Source organism: Mycteria americana, chromosome 18 (assembly GCF_035582795.1).
Source record: "Mycteria americana isolate JAX WOST 10 ecotype Jacksonville Zoo and Gardens chromosome 18, USCA_MyAme_1.0, whole genome shotgun sequence".
Taxonomy (NCBI): Eukaryota; Metazoa; Chordata; class Aves; order Ciconiiformes; family Ciconiidae; genus Mycteria; species Mycteria americana.
In genome coordinates, this window is record NC_134382.1 from 5,380,969 (window position 1) to 5,398,967 (window position 17,999).

The window sequence follows — 17,999 nt, forward strand, 5'->3', positions numbered from 1 at the left end:
TCCCGCCGCCAGGGGGCGCTCGGGCCGCCCGCCGCCCTGACGTCACACGCCCGCGCCGCCGCCCGGCCAGCCGCGCTGGGCGCCGCGCGTGTGCGGCGGTGACGGTCAGCGGGGTCGGTACGGTGCGGTGCGGTGCGGTGCGGTGCGAGGGGCACCGGGGGGGCCCGCGGGCCGGGGCCGGGGCCGAGGCCGAGGCGGCGACGGTCCCTGGGGGGTCCCCTGGGCGGGCGGGAGCCTGGGCGGGCAGTGGGGGAATGGCGGGCTGCGCTGAGGCGGGCTGCGCGGGCGGGAGCCCGGTTTGGAAGGGAGCGGCGGTGCGCGCGCCTGGTAGCGGGGGCTCCGAAATGCAGGCAGGGGTAGCGAGGTAACGGCAGTGCTTGTCTGCTGAGGAGCAGGGACACCCATCCCTGGGACGCCCCGGGGCACCCATCCCTGTCCGGAGGCTGTGGTCTGTCCTTCCGTGTGTCCTGCGGAGAGGGCAGGGTGTGGCGCGGGGAGGGAGCCGGTGATGCCCCGTTCTCCCCTCCCAGGCCGTGCGGGCAGGGCGCGGCGCAGGCTGATGCGGGAGGCCTGTGCCGGTCATTCAGGGCTAGCGAGCGCGGGAGCCCGTGAGATGGCCGTGGGCACTTTGAAGATGTCCGGTTACAGATTACACGATGGCCCTGCCTCCTTTGCTTCCCTTTTCTTCTGAAATGTCTTCAGTAAGGGGTTGCTGGCTTCCACAAGCACCACGAAGGAAGCGCAGGCTTTCTTCTTCCTGATGCCTGCTCCTCGCTTCCCCCAGCCATCCGCCAGTGCTGGCTGTTATGCTGGGAAGGGGGGACGACTTTTTCCGGAAACTGACCTCATACATCTAGGACAGCAAATCCAAATGAACAGGCGAAAGGCTATTAACTGCAGCATGGCTCCAATCAGTTACTCCAAAACCTTAAGCTGAGGGAGTATTAAATGTGTGGTTCTTAGGCCTAACCTTGTGACTGTGTTCAAGGGTTGGTCTCTTGGGACGCTGTCGCCTCACTGGGGCCTCCGTTTAAGAAAGCGGGGATGTTTAGCTGAGGATGTGAACCTAAACCTCTAAAAACACAGCTTCTTTATGCTACTCCGATACAGATCTTTTGTACAAATTTGAGTCCCTGCAGCTGGGGTGCTAGAGTGGTGCTTAAGGATCCTAATTCTTTTTGTAGCAGATCACTAATATTCCAGGGAGACTTTGTATACAATGGTAAGATTCTGATTTAAAAAGGGAGAGGAGAGTAGTTTCCTATTTTGTGAAGGCTGAAATAATTCTTTGTAGGTCTGAAAAACATGGTTTGTTGCAGCTGAAGCAGCTTGAAAATCAGTGGCTAAGCAACTGATTGGAATGTGTAGGTTATCAGGTCTGTGTAAGATACCTGTGTTACTGATGGAGCCACAGTGCTCCTGGAGGCTTTTAAAGACATGTACAGTTTATGAAAAATGGTGCTGTTATTAGTGGTTAGAGTTTGCATGCATGCAAAGAGTATGGATAAAATAATGACACAAATTAAAATTTGTAATAGAAAATTATGTACCCTGTAGCTTAAAACATGTAAGGCACATACTCCACTATATAAGGAAAGCTGTTGGAAAGTTGAGCCCCAGCGTCTGCTGTTTGTTCGGTTGTTGGCACATGGTATTCAGTTTGGCTGGCTGATGTGCTGCCCTTTATAATTGTCACGAATTTCAGGCTCCCCCCAGGGAAGTGGTCGCGGCACCGAGCCTGTCAGAGTTCAAGGAGCATCTGGGTGATGCTCTTGGTCATATGGTTTAGTTTTAGGTAGTTCTGCGAGGAGCAGGGAGTTGGCCTCCATGATCCTTAAGGGGCCCTTCCAACTTGAGATATTGCATGATTCTATGATTCTGTGTGACACTTTCCATGTTAATTATGCAGCTGTGCAGGGTTTGGTTTCCTTGGGACTAGAGAGAGACACACTCTGAAGCTGGTGGTAGCGGACAGCAGGGACACCTATGTTGTGTAGTGTTGATGGAAGATGCAGATTCTAGCCTGAACAAGCAATGTTTCATGGTGGTGTTGTGAGAATAAACCCATAAAACTGAGAAGTTCTTGTGTTATAATAGGGGTTAGAAAAGGGGGTATGTTCTAGTATGTTACGAGAACATTTGTGTGGCTTTAAAAAAAAAATAGCGTTCCTTGTGCTACTAAAAAGTGATTTTCCTATGTGTTAGGAATCATGAGTTCTCCAGTTCTAGCAAAATATATCAAAAAAGGAGGGAGACAGTGAAGAACTGTGAACTGGACAGATTTTAACTTTTTTTTTTAATAAAACCCAATTTAAAAATGCAGGAATTAAATTATGAGTAATCTATCAATCTGAGATGTGAGCCAGAACACAGCAACGATGCTGTCTTCAGTTTTTGCACTACTGGTGATTTCTGACATGTTGATGGTTATGGAGAGTGCTTAAACCTTTCATAGCGGGCCCTGCTGATTATGTCGTGGTGGTGTTCATATGCTTGTGACTAAGCGCCAAGGACAGTTTGTTGGGTCTGCGCTCAGCAGCACTAGGGAAGTGGATGGCTCCATGAGCTGACTATATTAATAATATAGGAACCAGAGGATAAACATTCTTTTTGTGATTACTTTCAGGTTCGGGGAAAGATGACCACTCTCACACGGCAGGACCTTAACTTTGGGCAAGGTAATGCGTTGTCCTACGCTGCAAACTGGTATGCTTGCAAGGCTTCTTGTTGGCACGTGAGCTTGTGGAAGTGTTGTTGAAGGGTTGCTCTGTCCCTAAACTTCCTGCAGCTAAGGGGAAGCAGGTGAAATTTATGCAGGGAAAAATACCTTAAAAAAAAAAAAATTCCTACGAGTATATAGTATTGCTCTGCATGCTTCCTTCCCTCCCTACTTCAGCATCCTTTACTTCTGTTTTTCAGTTGTTGCAGATGTCCTTTCAGAGTTTCTGGAAGTGGCTGTTCACCTTATCTTATATGTCAGAGAAGTTTACCCTATTGGGATCTTTCAGAAGAGGAAAAAATACAATGTACCTGTCCAGGTAGGAGATTTTCCTGGAAGCTGACAGCCACGTGGACAAGCAAAATAGCAGGGATCAGTCAACACTCACCAGAACAAACTAAATCACTTCCAGAGTTTGTTTTAATGTGCAAACTCGTTTTTGAAGAGAACTTAGTTCCTGTCAAAAGGGAAAACAGCCCTGTAGCTGAGGATACAGCAGTACTCATGGAACAAGCAGATCATGGACAACAGTAGTAGAAGGCTTCCCCAGCTATGTGCAGTAAGGTAACATGAAAGCATGCTTCCTAGGAAGTAGAGATTGTTGGAATATACTATTCCCAATATGCTATTGTGGGTATATATTCCCAATATATTACAGCTGTGTGGGTACAGTGATCTGCCTCAGCTAATTAACCCTTCCATGAAAGAATTACTGGTTTGAATTGGCAACTTAGCAGTGAAAAATTCTATTTGAAGCATGACTCAAGTGCCTTGTAACACATTGGTGCTTCTGTTTAAATCTTCCCATTTAGCATTGTCCGGGTTCACATCAGAACACACCTCTGACTATTCTCTGTATTTGCTACAGATGTCCTGCCACCCAGAGCTGAACCAGTACATCCAGGACACACTGCACTGCGTAAAGCCGCTGCTGGAGAAGGTAAGATCATATCAGGGACCTGGGCAAAAGTACTGCAAGTGGTTTTGATAGAACATAAGAGAATATAAATGCTGTCTTCATTGCAAAATTTATTTACAAATTTACCATGCACAATATACTAGCTGATAAAGTTACTAATAAAAATAACACCCATAACCTTTCCTTGCAGTTAAGGGCCTGCCTTGCTGCTGATTATTGGTATTTAGTTGCATCTAATACATGCACGTGAGGATATATATCTACATATTTTCAGTTACGTCACCCTACCCGTTAACTTAACATCCTGCTTTTGAATACATTTAAGTTTAAGCACCTATCTGGCAGAATAGTTTGAATGCTTTTCTGTAAGCCAGCAAGCACGGGTAGGTTTGAATTCTAGGTTTTGTGAGAGAGGTGTGACCATATGAAACATTGCAGGATGTAGGATGCTGGCAGATTTTGCATTCTTTCTGCATTCTTTCTCTGCTCTTTACAGGCAACCTTAATGCAGGTTTAGAGAATGGAAATAGGTCAGTTTTACCTTGTGGTAGTACAAAGCTGCTATATTTGGCCAACAGTCTAAGCATATCTTAACTTCCCCATCATTGTCCATTCCCAAGTGAGGCAATGAGATGGCTGTACATTTCCTCCTTTGTTCCCAAACAGTACCTAGAGAAATGTACTATTTAGCGCACTTCATCTCCCTAGGCCTTAGCGATAAGCTATCGGTTTAACATCTAGCAAGAAATGGCTTTGCAAAAGCATTTTTTCTGATCAGTAAGAATAATCTGACAGTGCTCAAGCTTTGGATAACTGCTAGTGCTGTGAGCCACAACAAATAAGCGTACTCCCACTCGATCAGAAGTATGTGAAGCACACCGGGGGCAGAAGACAGCTTGTTTTAAGGAAGGGATTTTTCTATCTTTGTTCTTGCAGAATGATGTGGAGAAAGTTGTAGTTGTAATCCTGGATAAAGAGCACCACCCCGTGGAGCGATTTGTCTTTGAGATCACCCAGCCACCTCTTCTTTCCATTAGGTAAAGTTTCCATTACTGCTTGCCCGTGGCGTCCAACACCTGCCTCTGCAGAGGTGTTCTAGAAGCAGCTCCAGGCCCCAGTACTTTGCTGCATGCCAGTAACAACTGCTATCTCCTCAACAGTTCAGAGTCCCTGCTGTCCCATGTGGAACAGTTACTGCGTGCCTTCATCCTGAAGATCAGTGTGTGCGATGCTGTGCTTGACAACAATCCCCCAGGTAAACGTGTCCATACAGCCTAATAACATGGCATTGCTCGGCTTGAGAGAACAATAGGTGCTGTCTGATCCTTTGTCAGTTGTCCTCTGATCTGGAGCCTACCATTTCCCTTGCAGGTTGCACCTTCACAGTTCTGGTTCACACACGGGAGGCTGCCACACGCAACATGGAAAAGATCCAGGTGATAAAGGTGAGTGAGGTCTTTGACTACCTGATTGCACGTGAGCAACCTGCAGAGCAAAGATTGGAAATTAAAGAGTTTTGGCATCTCTAAGGTTAAGGCTGCTAGATATTTTGAACATGTATGTTAGCTTTACATAATACACTTCACAACTTTGCTTTGAATGTGTTAAAATGGTTTACACTGGTGAGGTGACTGAGCACATTCACCACACACCAGCCACAATTGCAGACAATAGCTGCTTCAATGCCTGAATTAGATTGTAACAATACTTACTGCATAATGCCTGCTCAGTCACTTAAAAGTACTCTGACATATAGAATAGGTACTTGAATTTAAGTAACAACAAAAAAACCCCACCCTCTCATCCCACATCCACTATGTGTGGATGACTGATTCTTTATAAATAGCAAGGAAGACTAAGATTCAAGTAACTAGAGGGTTTTGGGTGCACAAATACATTTTATCTTGCAAGAAAGTGTGTGCATCACTTTTAAAAGCAAGACTTTTTTAAGAATCCTTGCTTAGGTACAGGGAAACTTTTGTCCCCTGAGCCAAGTTATTTTGGGTGTCCTAGGGCACCATAAGTAAAGTTAGTGAAGTATGAAATTGTTTCAAAGTGGAAGTCTGCTCTGGACTGCTTAGTAATGGAAACTGGTAGTATAGTAGGCCAACCTTTAAACTTGCAAGGCAGGACAGAAATCTATGCCCTGAGCATTTTGGAGTTGCAGTTAAATGCTGGTGTAACAAATATAACATGCTAGCTCAGGACAGCTAAGAGTATATCTTTTAAAGTGAGATGTTGCCTTTGGAATAAGTAAAATGGGTCAACATTATAGTTTGATGTTGTAATTGAAGATAATTACGCCAAGTCTCAGGGCCAAGTGTGCAAGTGTTAAGTTTTGATGTTATGGAAGGTCTGAGTTACCCATTTCTTCCTTCAGCCACTAGATCTCTCATTCACTTAATGCTGACCTAGTGCTGAGAAAGAGAGCTCGCCTTACAGAGTCTGCCAGCCTCTCTGCAAATAAAGCACCTTGTGTTCCTGCCCCTAGGATTTCCCGTGGATCCTTGCTGACGAACAAGACGTGCACATGCATGACCCCCGGCTTATTCCCCTGAAAACTATGACATCTGATATCCTGAAGGTGAGCAGAGCATTCTGGCCCAAGAGGTGGCTGAAACTGCATGTAGTTCTAAGCTTTGTCTACTCCGATGCCAGCTCTGCAGTTTTCTGTAGGGTAACAGTTTTAATATTGCTGAGCAGTATTATTGCTTAGTCTTGCAGATGCCTGTGCCAGTAATGAAAACAGGGCAAGACTCCTCATAATAGAATAGGAAACCTGGTTATGGGGGAAGGTACAAACTCTTCCTATTTAGCCTGTTGCAGACTTTTTTTCCATTCACTTACCTGCATATCAAATGAAACTGATGCTTGTTTCTCTCCTCCAGATGCAGCTATATGTAGAAGAGCGAGCCCACAAAGGCACCTGATTTCAAATCTTCCTTGCCTTCAAGCCTCATCTGATCTTCCAGTGGAACGAGATATCTCACAAACCATACCTTGATAACTCTCTTCAGCTGGCCTTCTGGGTGAATGTAGAGCAGCTGCTGCCTCTTTATTTCAAGTGCTCTTACCACTGTATATAGAACTGACTTGGAATGTGGAGCCAGAGCCTGTTCCCATGTACGCTCATGTGAGAGTGAGTATAGGTTTTGTTCCAGTGAATCCCTGGGGGCAGGATGCAGCCAACTGCAGTATGCAGTCAGCGCTTTGTCACCTTAACAGGGCATCGCCATTGCACATTGGTAGTGATATACAGCGGTCTGGTATACGCTCCAGTAGAGCAATGGACTCGTACGAAGGGTGAGTGAGGCCTTATGAGTGAGTCTGTCCACTGTGACTGTCCCAAGTAGTCTTCAATAAATATTAAGTTTTACCCCAGTTGAACTAGGCTGAGTTCTGTCCAAACCAGCCTGCCCCTTAAGTGAGGAAGTATTTTTATTTTGTATGGAGCTTTGTATTTTATGTGGAGCTTCCACCACCTTTTCTGGAACATGTGGGATCTGTCAGTTCCTATGAGAGGCTATACAACCTTGGTCTCTCCCCTTTCCATGGGAGAGCTTTCACCCACGCGTGGCATTAGCAAGGTGGGATTTGTCTGTCCAGCAAGGACACTTGCTGGATGTCCTACTCCTAACAGAGAACAGACAAGGGAAACACTGTTAATCCTACACCTATCAAAGGACAGGGAAGGCGGCTGCCTTAGTATTGGCTCTATGCATACAGGGGTAGAAGACATGGTTCACAGTATTTGAGCTGAGCTTGTTGGTCAGACAATTTGACAAGACAGCCAGTATAGTACCTCCCTGCTTCCTCCCAGTAAGAAGTGCAAGAATACTATACATCCAGGTTGTGCACTGCATCAACATTTTATATAGGGTTAGACTGTTCAGTACAAACCAAGTACTTCGGTAGCACAAAGGTAGTATGGAAAAAGCCCAGCACAATCAAAAGGCACTTATGTTGTAAGGTAGCCACCTTAAGGGATTCCTTATCTCCTGTTCCTCTAGCTGTTTATTCAAACAATGCTGGGCTGTATTTGGACAGGGAAGGTACGTACCATTCTGATCACATACACTTACAGAGACAGCAAGGAACTGAGTACAAGTGACACAGCATTTATGAAAAACAGCTGACTGTTTCCTTATGCTATGAAAGGTCTGATGTGAAAGATACACGTTTTTATAACATAATTAAACTGGAACAGGAAAATACCATACAAAACAAGTCAGTCTGTAGCAGAGCCCTTGAGGACAGCATTGATCATCTGAAATGATACAGTTTAGCCTTATCTTTCATAAGTTCCTTAAACAAACAAGAAATGGTTTCTATCTAAGACTCAGTGTTTGGCTGTAGCACAAGGACATGTTAACTAGAAAAGACAGGTGTCATATTTAATTGTCCTAGTCTTTCTCCTGTGGAAGGGCACTAGTAATTGCAGGAACATCCATGGTACAGGAGGATGAAAGATGAAGACAGAAGTCCTTCCAAAGGGCCGGGCCTGCAGAAGTTCTGCTGTGAACAAGGAGAACTAGCTGCTTGTATTTGAGATCGACTGTGCAAGACAAAGCCAGGACACTCACCCAGAGAGTACAGACAAATAAGTGCACCTGAGACCACCTGGTTACAGTCCTGAGGTAAAAGCAAACATTTATCTTGTGCCTTCATAGCAATGTTAGGGGCCCAATGGTAATGCTGCTGTTTGTCACTCGGATCCCGTACCATCCTGCCCAGAATTGGGTGTCTTGGCCTCCATGCTGAAACCAGATGTAACGAACTCCCGCTGGGTAATTCTGGAAGGTGTGAGAAATCTGAAGAAGAAAATTCCTCTTAATTTGCCTAAATAAACCAGCACTGACCTAGAAGCTAGGACAGCTACAGTACACAAGTCTTGGTCTCAGGAAAAGCTCATTCTAAGATATCTTTCATTGAAAGTGCATCATACCCCTTTTTGAGGGACTGGAAAAAAACCTCTCTTATTCAGCCTTCTGCCCTGGAATCCTCTCCAAGTCAAACGTAACATTAAGCTTGATTCTTAGGTACATTTGTCATGTAAGCAACAACATAGTGGGGAATCTACAGCCAATCAAACCAGTTAAACATGTTTAGCAGTTTAAGAAGAGTAATGTCTGCAATACTTTAAATGACATCCATGCAGTAGTTTTAAAACACAGCTTTTTGATCCAATAAAAGCAAGAACTGTTTCTTTCACTTAGGTTTTATCTAAATAACTAAGTTACAAGAACAGAAAAAAACTAAAGAGACTGAGCTAAAGTAACACAGAAGCCCAGGGGATACTCTTTAGAAACCCTGGGCACCTACAAACCAAACCTAGCTCTTCCAGGGCACTACTGCTTCTTCAGCATTGTCAACAGCAAGGACTTACTTCCCTTTTGTATTGAGTAGAGGAGGCTGAAGAGCAGAGAAAGTAGGTTCACTTAGGACTTTTAGCCAGGTAAGACATGGAGGATTCAAGTGTCACAATACTGATGTAAAGCTACTGCCCACGGGGCAGGGCTGCTGCTTACCTCTCTCCACATGGCATCACTCCACTGCTCTATAACCACTGGCTCTGGGTGGAACTCCTCGAGGACAATGTAGTCTTCGGAAAGCAGCCTCACTGTAAGTTCATAGCGACACCCGCAGTCAAATCTGGCAGCATACCTAGAAAGGCAGGGAGTAATCAAGGAGCAGGGTTGTACATACAGTATTCCATTTTCTTTAGTGTTCAAAAACAGTGTCCAAGGGGATCCCCATCTGCAGAGGAAAAGGAATGTCATCCCCATAGCTATGAAGAAGTTCTAAAGCTTCCAGCTATCCTGCTCTTCACAGGATTGCCACCTCCTTGCAGCCCATTGAATAAACTTAGATTTAGCTTATGCTGTACTCAAGAGCTACAACTCCCAAAGGATAAAGAACTAATTTTATAGTATGAAAAGCTTCAGAGGCCTAAGTTATCTCTAGGCCAATGCCAGAAATTCTAGTTTTCAGTGCATACACTTACCAGTCCTTGACTACAATTTCAGGCCGTTTCTCATCCATCAACTCATTCCAGTATCCTTCTTTCTGCAGGCTAATGAGTTGAGACTTGAAGCACGGCCTGCAGCAGCAATAGAAATATTCACGACTTCACAAAATGCATCTCTTCCCTCTCAGTGTCCACGCTTGCCCCGACGGCTTTACTCTCACCATAAGCCCACCCAGACCTCGAAGGCCCACGAGGCTGACATGGCTAAGGCACACCTTTTTCCGTAGCCAGAACTAGGCAAGGAAGCGAACTGATTAGCTTCACTCCCAGATAAAAGGAATAGTTACCTACAAGCTGGATTAAGAGGGGTCCCTGCACTTGTATAGCATATATTGGTAACAGGAAACTACTGCTTAATGGATGTAAAAGCAACTAATCCTCCTCTGTTGACAGCTTTTATTGCAAGCTGTTAGCATGACAGACACATCTACTGCTCTTAGAGGCTACAGAGCTTTGACCTTGTCAGGTAAGTGCATCCGATTAGCTTGCCAAACCTTAACCTTTGCCCACCACCTTTGGTTGAAGAGAAGCAGAGACCCACGTGGATTATGATCGCTATAAAAATGTTACAGGAAATTCCTGGTAGGGACAGAGAAATTTAGCACATGCTGCGATTAATTCTCCCAGCAGTACACCTGTCTGTCTCTTTAGGCTAACTAGGATAAAAGGTTAATTAAACTCCTTCCTTTTCCCACACATGGGCTAAAGTTCAGTGACCTGCCTCAAGCCTTCTAATCGCAGTGCCTTTGCAGACAGACAGGAGGAAGGAGGTGGCCCAGCTCCAGATTACTGGAATCCAGTTCTTACCCATATGAAGTGACAAAGTATTTGTGTACTCTGGGGTCTGGCATGCTTTGTCCATGAGTTCCAGGCAGATCCTGAATCTTCCATTTATCTCCGTCATTCTTATCAAGTTTCCAGTGCTGAAAGTTCTCTAAAAACATAGATATCAGAGATGAGTGTTAGGACCTCACTTCAGTTTCCAGCAGTACTCTGCTTTTGTTAAAGAATCAGCTACAGAGGAATACTAGGAACCTACTCTGATGAGTATTCAGACACGCTGTATTCTTCCTACAGCTGAAAGTGACTGCTGTCTTTATGTTGCCATTACTTTTAACGTGCCTGTCAGCGGCTTGGACAATAGGTAGCAACTTTCTGACCACAGCAGAAACTTGTAATCAGTAATAAAGCAGAATTACTGTAGTCGTACGAATCAGGTTTTTGACAACAAAAATTCCCCAGCTGCCCAAATGTTTAATCCCAATACCCGATAGTTTCGTTACCACATTGTACTTGCTGTGCAAATTAACCGACACTGTCCGCGGTGCTGGGGCCTTAGCAACTCCAGATTCTTCTGGTCGCAACCACAGATACGTATTTACCAATACTTTATCTACCCGCAGTAGTTTTATTGTGGATGTTTACTTGACCCAGCAGAGATCCACCAGCAGCTGGACAGTCCCACAACACCAGCAGTACTTGAGTAATGCAGGACGCTGACTCATTCTGACCATCAGGAAACTCTTAGCGCTCTCCTATAAATAATTAAACCAACCTTCAGCACAGGGGTTTTTGATTAAGTTTCTTTTCAAGTTGCAGAGCATATAGAAGACCTTCCAGTCGGAGACGTTTCTGTCCAAATTCTGAATATAAAACCCCTCGCGCTGGCACTTGCGTTTCCATAGGGTGGTCAGATCCACCACGTACCGCCACTGCCTGCAGACCAGCCTGCAGGTGCGGATCAGGGCCTGGGCTGGGAGCAGCGACAGCAGCTCCACCAGGACGTCTTCGGGGAGGTCGCAGATGGTCGTCATCACCGACCGGCAGCTCCCGTGACGGGCTGAGGGGTACGCGATGGAAAATCCCCGGGCACGGCCAGCGCAGAGCTTGGGGAAACAAGCAGAGTTTTCGCTCGTTACTAACACAACCACACGACCAACCGCCCGCCCCAGGCTGCCGGGCCGCCCGCCGGGGCCCGAGCGGGACGGAGCCCTGCCGCGGGCCGCGGCCCCGACGAGCAGCCGGGCAGCGCGCTCCCCCCGCCCGGCCCCGGCCCCACCTGGATCCGGACGCGGACGTGAGGCGGCGGCGGCCCTTCCGCAGCGGGCGGGGCGGAGCGGGGCGGGCAGGCGCAGAAGAAGGCGGTGCCGCGGCCTCCCCGCCCCGCGGCCGCTGCCCTTTATCAGGGCGGCCCGGCCCGGCCCCGGCCCCGGCCCGCCCGACCCGCGGCCGCCCGCCGAGCAGCGCCCAAGGTAGGAGCGCTCGGCGCCTGCCCTGCCCCGCCGGGGCCAGCCGGGCCGAGGGGACGGGGCGGGGGGCACCCCGAGCCGCCCGCCGCTGCGCCGTGAGCCCGCGGGCTTCTCCCGGGCTGGCTGGGCCGGGCAGCAGGGGAGGGAGGGCTGGGGCGGGGGCAGACAGGGAGGCGGAGTGCGGCCCGAGCAGGGCACGGGAGGGGAGCTGCCCCGGGAGGTCTGCCGATGGTAGACCAGTTTTTAAGATACTGTGGGTGGGAGTGGAAGAGGAAAGTCAGGCAGGGAGCTTCACCCCTTCCCTGAGCGCGTGGGAAATCCTTGCCAAGCAAGGAGAGCAGTAATGCTCCATCACCAGGCAGAGAGCAGGCGAGGCATGCGAAATTCCTGCAGGAGATGAAACCAGCGTGATCTCTCTTTTTTCTTCTTTAAAAATCCCGTTTTAGCCTTCAGGACTGTGGTTGAGGGCTGGAAAGGAGGAAAAAAACCCGGGAAATCGCCAATGCTACCCCCGTAAAAGCCAGGGAATTTTAAGTGACGGTTTCCTCCTGCCGTCTGCAGTGCAGATAGAGGACACATGATAGCTCTGCGTCTGGAACATCTAGATTTAGGATGCTGTTACAGTAGTGACTCCCTATTTCTTCCCTCCCTTGCCAGATTTGGCACTGCTGTATTTCATCAAGTAGCACGTCAGGATATTTCCCCTGCTTTGTCCCTAGCGCTCTCCTCGGCTTAATGACTCACTCCTGAGGAGTTTGGCTGCATCTGTGCAGTTCACTGCAGTCTCAGCAGCTTCTCCAGCATCAGGACTCCGCCGAGATAAAAGCAGTGTCACAGTGCGTCCCACACTGATGACATGGGGCTCTGAATCTGCACACTTGTCTCTCCTTATTCCTGCAGCACCCGGCCCTAGAACTCAGGGCAGCAGAGAGCTGTTTGGAGCCAGAGTACAGAATTAGCACATGAAGTTAAAGCACACGCTTCTGACTTAATTGCTGAGGTTGTACGGCTGTAGAAAAAGGAATATTAGAGAGTATCAACTGAGTTATTTTCAGTTATCCTCAGACCTATACTTTGTACAGGCTCATGACTAAGGAGATTAAGTGCCAGCCCCTTGAGGGAAAGCCTTTCAGATATAGAACGGACCAGTGCAAATGTGGTTGGCAAGATGCTCACCACTGATATTTAGGTACTGCTCTACAGCATTTGTTATCAGTGATGTTCTTAAAGGCAGAACAAACACCCAGATGCCTCCCTCTGCAGAGGAAGCCATTACTAAGAAGCTGATTTTTGCAGCAGCAGAGATTTCTGGAAGGATTAATTCCAGTCTGGGAAACCGACAAACTGTCCACAATTGCAGATGTCAACTACTTGCATTTTGTGGATGGATTTTACTAAGGGCTTCACTTAGAACATAAAATATTCATGTGCTCACATGCTTCAGGGTATTAACTTAAGAGGGGTCAGGAGGCCTTGAGGTGAGGAAGCAGTCTATGCCCCCAAAATCATGCTTTCAGATAACACGCTTATTTTAGCTTCTTTCTAATGCATCAGTGTTTGACATCACTGAGAGTGGGGAACCCCATGTCTGAAGGACCACTGTGTCACCACTCCTTTCCCCCTTCTTTCTCAGAAAGCTCCATCCAGCCTGGCCCAAGGATGGAGTCCCTCCCTGAAGCAGTCCTGATCAGAATCCTGGCTTCCATACCTGCAGCGGATTTGGTGCTGGCGTGCCGCCTGGTCTGCTGCCAGTGGAAGAACCTGGTTGATGGAGCTGCGCTTTGGATCCTGAAGTGTCAGCAGGAAGGCCTCACTGGAGCAGAATCACAGGAGAATGCAGAGAACTGGCAAAACTTCTACTTTCTGAGTAAGAGAAGGAAGAATCTCATCAAGAACCCATGCGGTGAAGGTGAGACACAAGCATAACAAACCCCAAGATTTCATAGAGATGACCAGTCACCAGGAACTGGGCATCTCCAGTCTTTGAAAAAAGATTTTAGTTGCCATCAGGTTGCAGCATTTTCTTCTTGCCCGAGTCAAATAATTTAATGCATGCAGTCAAATCATTTAACAGGCACGAAGGCCTTTGTTAATCAGCCTTTGCAAAGGGCTCTACTTGACATTGACTTTATATAAGCCCCTGCAGGGATCAGAATCACATTTGAGAGTCAAAAATGTCCTTTGCAGAACCCCTGTCCAGTGCAGTCATGGTAGTGGCATCTGGGTTTCCAGATTGCTTCTTGCCAAACCATGACAGGAAAGATCAAGCCTTTCCCTGCTCAGGAACTAGTCTGCCCTTAGCTCACCAGGCACTTCAGGCTTCCTTCCTTGAAGCAGCTCAGGCAAATCTTGTTTGTACCTTCCTTACTACAGCCCACGTTACAGAGCTGCGCACATACCCCTTTGCCATTATTCCGATAACCTATGAACTTCGCTTGCCAGATCTACAAGATGCTTAGCAATAAGCAGCAGTAACCAAGCCTCATAACCCAAGCAGCAACAAGTACATTTCACAGACCATAGACCAAAGCAATATCCACACAGCTTCTCCATTTTGTTTACAGATTATTTTTCTGCAAGCTTTCCCAACATCCACGTTCCCTCTGGCTAAGACCAGAAAAGCCCAATGTTTAGGGCCGTACTGCTTCTAGATATACCACTTAGCAATTTAGAAAATTTAGAAATAAAGCAATCTGCTTCTCTCCCCAGGTTATTCCTATGTTATGACACTGAAAGTGCTGACACAGTTCAGGATATTTAAATAATTTCACTGGAGTACTTTCTTAATTAAACCCACACGTACATAGCCATTTTGGTGGGGAATGTTGAAGTTTGTTAATACTAAGTTCAACCAGACTAAAGGTTTTTGCCTGACCTCTACCTAACAAACACCTCCATAGTCTACATACAGAATTAGGGCTGCACCTAGCAGCACACCTTTCACAAGCCAGAGAAAGGTTCCAGTGGGAGAAGGTCAGGCTCCCCAGGCCAACAGAAGCTAAGACTCATCCAAGTCTCTTTTCTGCCATTTGCAGAAGACTTGCAGCACTGGGGAGAGGTAGAGAATGGAGGTGATGGCTGGAAAATTGAAGAGCTCCCTGGGGACTTTGGAAAAGAATTCCCCAGTGAAGAAGTCCATAAATACTTTGTTACATCTTATGAGTAAGGCTGCTTTCTTCTCTTATTCAGGGAAGGGGACATTTTTGGTTGCCCAAGTCCCAGAAGAGACTGTGATACCAATTAACATCTCATTTCAGGTGGTGTCGAAAGGCTCAGGTCATTGACCTTAGGGCTGAGGGCTACTGGGAAGAGCTGATGGATACAACCCAGCCTAAAGTTGTGGTAAAAGACTGGTAAGTATCAAGGATGCCTCAGAAGGCAGGCAGAGAGTCAAGAAAGAGAAGGAGGGGCAGGGAGGGCTTATACCTGCACTGGGCCTTAAAACCTCAGCTGCCAGGTCCCCTAGATGTGGGACAGGGCTGGGTCTTGGCTTACAGAGCCACTGGCAGCTCCCCCAGGCTTCAAACTGTTGGTGCATACGGCCTCTACAGAGCAGGTTCCTGTTGTGAATGAGGGGAGGTGGTGGGGTGGGGTAAGAACCATTACAGATTTCCACCTCAAACCAAGGCCCCAGTAACTTGGTGGTATTGGCAGAGCCTGCATTCAGCCAGATGCAGTTGTGTGCTCTGGCTCTTTGCCAAGTTCACACAGGTAAGACTAGCAGCTTGGATCTCGTTGCAGGTATGCAGGACGCAGTGATGCTGGCTGCCTCTACGAGCTCTGTGTGAAGCTGCTCTCTGAGAATGAGGATGTTCTGGCTGAGTACAGAAGCGAGACTATTGCCATCCCAGAGGACAATGACGCCAACTGGACTGAGGTGAGTTACAGCTGTGGGCTCAGCAGATGACACCCAACCTGCATGAATTGGGAATATTTTCAAGCAGAGAGAAGCAGGAGAGTTCTCCTGGAGGAGGAGGAGAAGGCTCTGACATGTGTTCTGTGGAGCTGTGACCCTGTGATTGAACAGAGGGATTATACTGGAAGGCTACCTTACATAAAACTCGGAAACTTGCTGAGCCACCACTGCAGGAGTAAGATGAAGGAGATGCCCAACTGGGAGAGGTTCAATGGCCTCTGAACAACAATGGGGTCAAAGCTTCTCCCAGTAACTCCCACTGTAAATGCCCTCATTGTTACCCAGCCTGGTAGGTATGACTCAGGCAGGGGGGGTTGAAGGCTCTGTACACTAAAGAAGGGTAGGTTCCTGGTGGTTTGATGCTTACCAACAACCATTTTGTCTCTTGTCCCAAAGATCTCCCACACCTTTTCCAACTATGGGCCTGGGGTCCGTTTTGTCCGCTTTGAACACGGTGGCCAGGACACACTATTCTGGAAGGGATGGTACGGCGTACGTGTTACCAACAGCAGCGTGACAGTGGAGCCATAGCTGTGCTGAACTGGGGCCTGCATGCTGGAGCTGACTTTCCTCACTGTGCCCTAGGGCATCCCATGGCCTTTGGATGGTTTCTGCATGGTGCTGCTTGTGGGCTGTACAGCATACAGCCTTTCTGTGTATGAATGTGCGTGCAAGATGCCAGGGGCCACCATCCATCTTCCCTCAAGGGGTCTATGCAAGGAATGTGAATAGATTTGTGAATGCACTACATTAGACTCAGCCTTGCCGCTTGCACTGATGTCCTCTGGCAGACATGAGATCACCTAAAAATCCGACAGTCCTTACTTCTCTCCTAAGCCACTAACCCCCAGGACCCAGCCCGAGCTACACAGCCCTCCTGCCTGCTTCCCAGACTTGGGCACCCCTTAAAGTTAAGTGGTACTTTGGGCATATTTTCTGGAAGTTAGAGAGTGGGGAAAAAAGGGAGAAAGAAAAGCATAAACCTCGTGTCTGAGAACATACCAGGCAAACCCAGAGCCCTGTCACATCACTGTCAGCAGCTGCTTCCATGACCTGCAGTGAGAACCTTAGCTTCTCCCATTTATAAGCAATAGATGTCATTGCTTGCCTCCTGGGAGCTCTAGCTTGGCTGCCAAGTGCTTAATTTTTAGTGATGATAATGCAAAGCACTAGGGATAGGATCCTTTTCTCTTACACTGTTCCCAGCATCCATTTATCAAGGAAAGCGTTGAGGAGCTGAAGCCTCTCTGGTGTCCAGCCCTGGAGCTTCATTTGGCTCCCTCAAACAGACAGCAACTGAGAGTAATTGCTGGGAGAGAGATGACAAGGACCTAGGGAAATGGGTTAGAAGCAAGCTGGGGAGGAGGTCCAGGAACAAATGCAAACAAACTCATCTACCCCTTCCTGGCCTCTGCACGCTTCATGCAACAAGCACCCTGGTCATCCAGTATGGCTCTTTGCAGGCAGGAGATACTCTTCACCCAGAAAGCTGTTAGCCCCACTTGATCTCACTTCTTCCTGCTACTAACAGAGTCTGCAAAAAGCACACGTCTGCCTCCGCTCCGTATGCTCACTGACAAGACAGCACTTCGTACATACTCCCACTCGTGCCTCTTGATATCGCTCAGGGCTGTGAGCCACCATCCTGAACAAAGACACCTAAGCTTCCCTGAGCCAAGCCTGTCCCTGCTAGTCAGTCCTCTCGGAAGAGCATCCCCTTAATAGAGCTGGTGTTGCCTAGAGAGATAGGAACTTACATTTTTGTCTCCATCTGTCTGTCTTCCCTTCCTGGGCTGCCAGCACATACATACTTAAATGCCACTTTGCATCAAAGTGCACCATTACAAATGCAGCGTACTACTATTACCTGTAGCCAAAGGAGAGCTTCCCAGCTGGTCACTTTGTGCATGCTCTGCTTCATCGAGCTTTCTGCACTGCTGCACCTGGATGCCTAGGGCACACTGGCCTTCCAAACCACAGACATGCGAAGCCAGAGTCCAGGCAAACATAATAAAATGACACAATTGTGTGTGGATCTTCCCTTGTGTGCTGGGTGTTTGTGTCCTGTGCTTAAGCATGCTTTTTCTGTTCAGTTACGTGGAGCAATGTCAACCAGTCCTATCCAAAAAGCAGGGGTCATTGTATCTTGTATAATACCATGAGTGTCC

The 17,999-nt window shown here is 47.6% G+C and overlaps 3 protein-coding genes across 4 annotated transcripts; 2 read left to right on the top strand and 1 right to left on the bottom strand.

The window, feature by feature from the left end:
• The first annotated feature begins 33 nt into the window (after positions 1 to 33).
• On the top strand, positions 34 to 8,169 carry MAD2L2 (mitotic arrest deficient 2 like 2). 2 transcript variants are annotated; one of them, XM_075520910.1, is made up of 9 exons: positions 34 to 104; positions 2,627 to 2,678; positions 2,920 to 3,038; positions 3,588 to 3,659; positions 4,575 to 4,675; positions 4,799 to 4,893; positions 5,010 to 5,083; positions 6,130 to 6,222; positions 6,527 to 8,169. In XM_075520910.1, exons 2-9 carry the CDS (start codon positions 2,639 to 2,641, stop codon positions 6,566 to 6,568), a joined length of 636 nt encoding a protein of 211 aa, XP_075377025.1. In that variant the 5' UTR covers positions 34 to 104; positions 2,627 to 2,638; the 3' UTR covers positions 6,569 to 8,169. The 2 variants fall into 2 exon arrangements, with proteins under 2 accessions (XP_075377025.1, XP_075377024.1); XM_075520909.1 differs by having other exon boundaries at positions 96 to 142.
• Positions 8,163 to 11,852, bottom strand: FBXO44 (F-box protein 44). Its single transcript, XM_075520907.1, has 6 exons — positions 11,726 to 11,852; positions 11,222 to 11,552; positions 10,474 to 10,600; positions 9,643 to 9,738; positions 9,167 to 9,302; positions 8,163 to 8,449 (listed from the first exon to the last, which is right to left on the bottom strand). Exons 2-6 carry the CDS (start codon positions 11,478 to 11,480, stop codon positions 8,303 to 8,305), a joined length of 765 nt encoding a protein of 254 aa, XP_075377022.1. The 5' UTR covers positions 11,481 to 11,552; positions 11,726 to 11,852; the 3' UTR covers positions 8,163 to 8,302.
• FBXO2 (F-box protein 2) lies at positions 11,790 to 17,871 on the top strand. The gene is made up of 6 exons (XM_075520908.1): positions 11,790 to 11,918; positions 13,549 to 13,824; positions 14,951 to 15,077; positions 15,173 to 15,268; positions 15,657 to 15,792; positions 16,228 to 17,871. The coding sequence occupies exons 2-6, from the start codon at positions 13,575 to 13,577 to the stop codon at positions 16,360 to 16,362; spliced, it is 744 nt and encodes a 247-aa protein (XP_075377023.1). The 5' UTR covers positions 11,790 to 11,918; positions 13,549 to 13,574; the 3' UTR covers positions 16,363 to 17,871.
• The last annotated feature ends 128 nt before the right edge of the window (positions 17,872 to 17,999 follow it).

Coding starts and splice junctions, on each gene's coding strand:
- MAD2L2 (XM_075520910.1), top strand. CDS start 2,639: ATGACCACTCTCACACGGCAGGACCTTAACTTTGGGCAAG. Junction 2,679..2,919: donor GGACCTTAACTTTGGGCAAG/GTAATGCGTTGT, acceptor TCTGTTTTTCAG/TTGTTGCAGATGTCCTTTCA. Junction 6,223..6,526: donor TGACATCTGATATCCTGAAG/GTGAGCAGAGCA, acceptor TCTCTCCTCCAG/ATGCAGCTATATGTAGAAGA.
- FBXO2 (XM_075520908.1), top strand. CDS start 13,575: ATGGAGTCCCTCCCTGAAGCAGTCCTGATCAGAATCCTGGCTTCCATA. Junction 13,825..14,950: donor CAAGAACCCATGCGGTGAAG/GTGAGACACAAG, acceptor TGCCATTTGCAG/AAGACTTGCAGCACTGGGGA. Junction 15,793..16,227: donor ATGACGCCAACTGGACTGAG/GTGAGTTACAGC, acceptor CTTGTCCCAAAG/ATCTCCCACACCTTTTCCAA.
- FBXO44 (XM_075520907.1), bottom strand. CDS start 11,480: ATGACGACCATCTGCGACCTCCCCGAAGACGTCCTGGTGGAGCTGCTG. Junction 9,739..10,473: donor TACTTTGTCACTTCATATGG/GTAAGAACTGGA, acceptor TTGCTGCTGCAG/GCCGTGCTTCAAGTCTCAAC. Junction 8,450..9,166: donor GTGATGCCATGTGGAGAGAG/GTAAGCAGCAGC, acceptor TTTCTTCTTCAG/ATTTCTCACACCTTCCAGAA.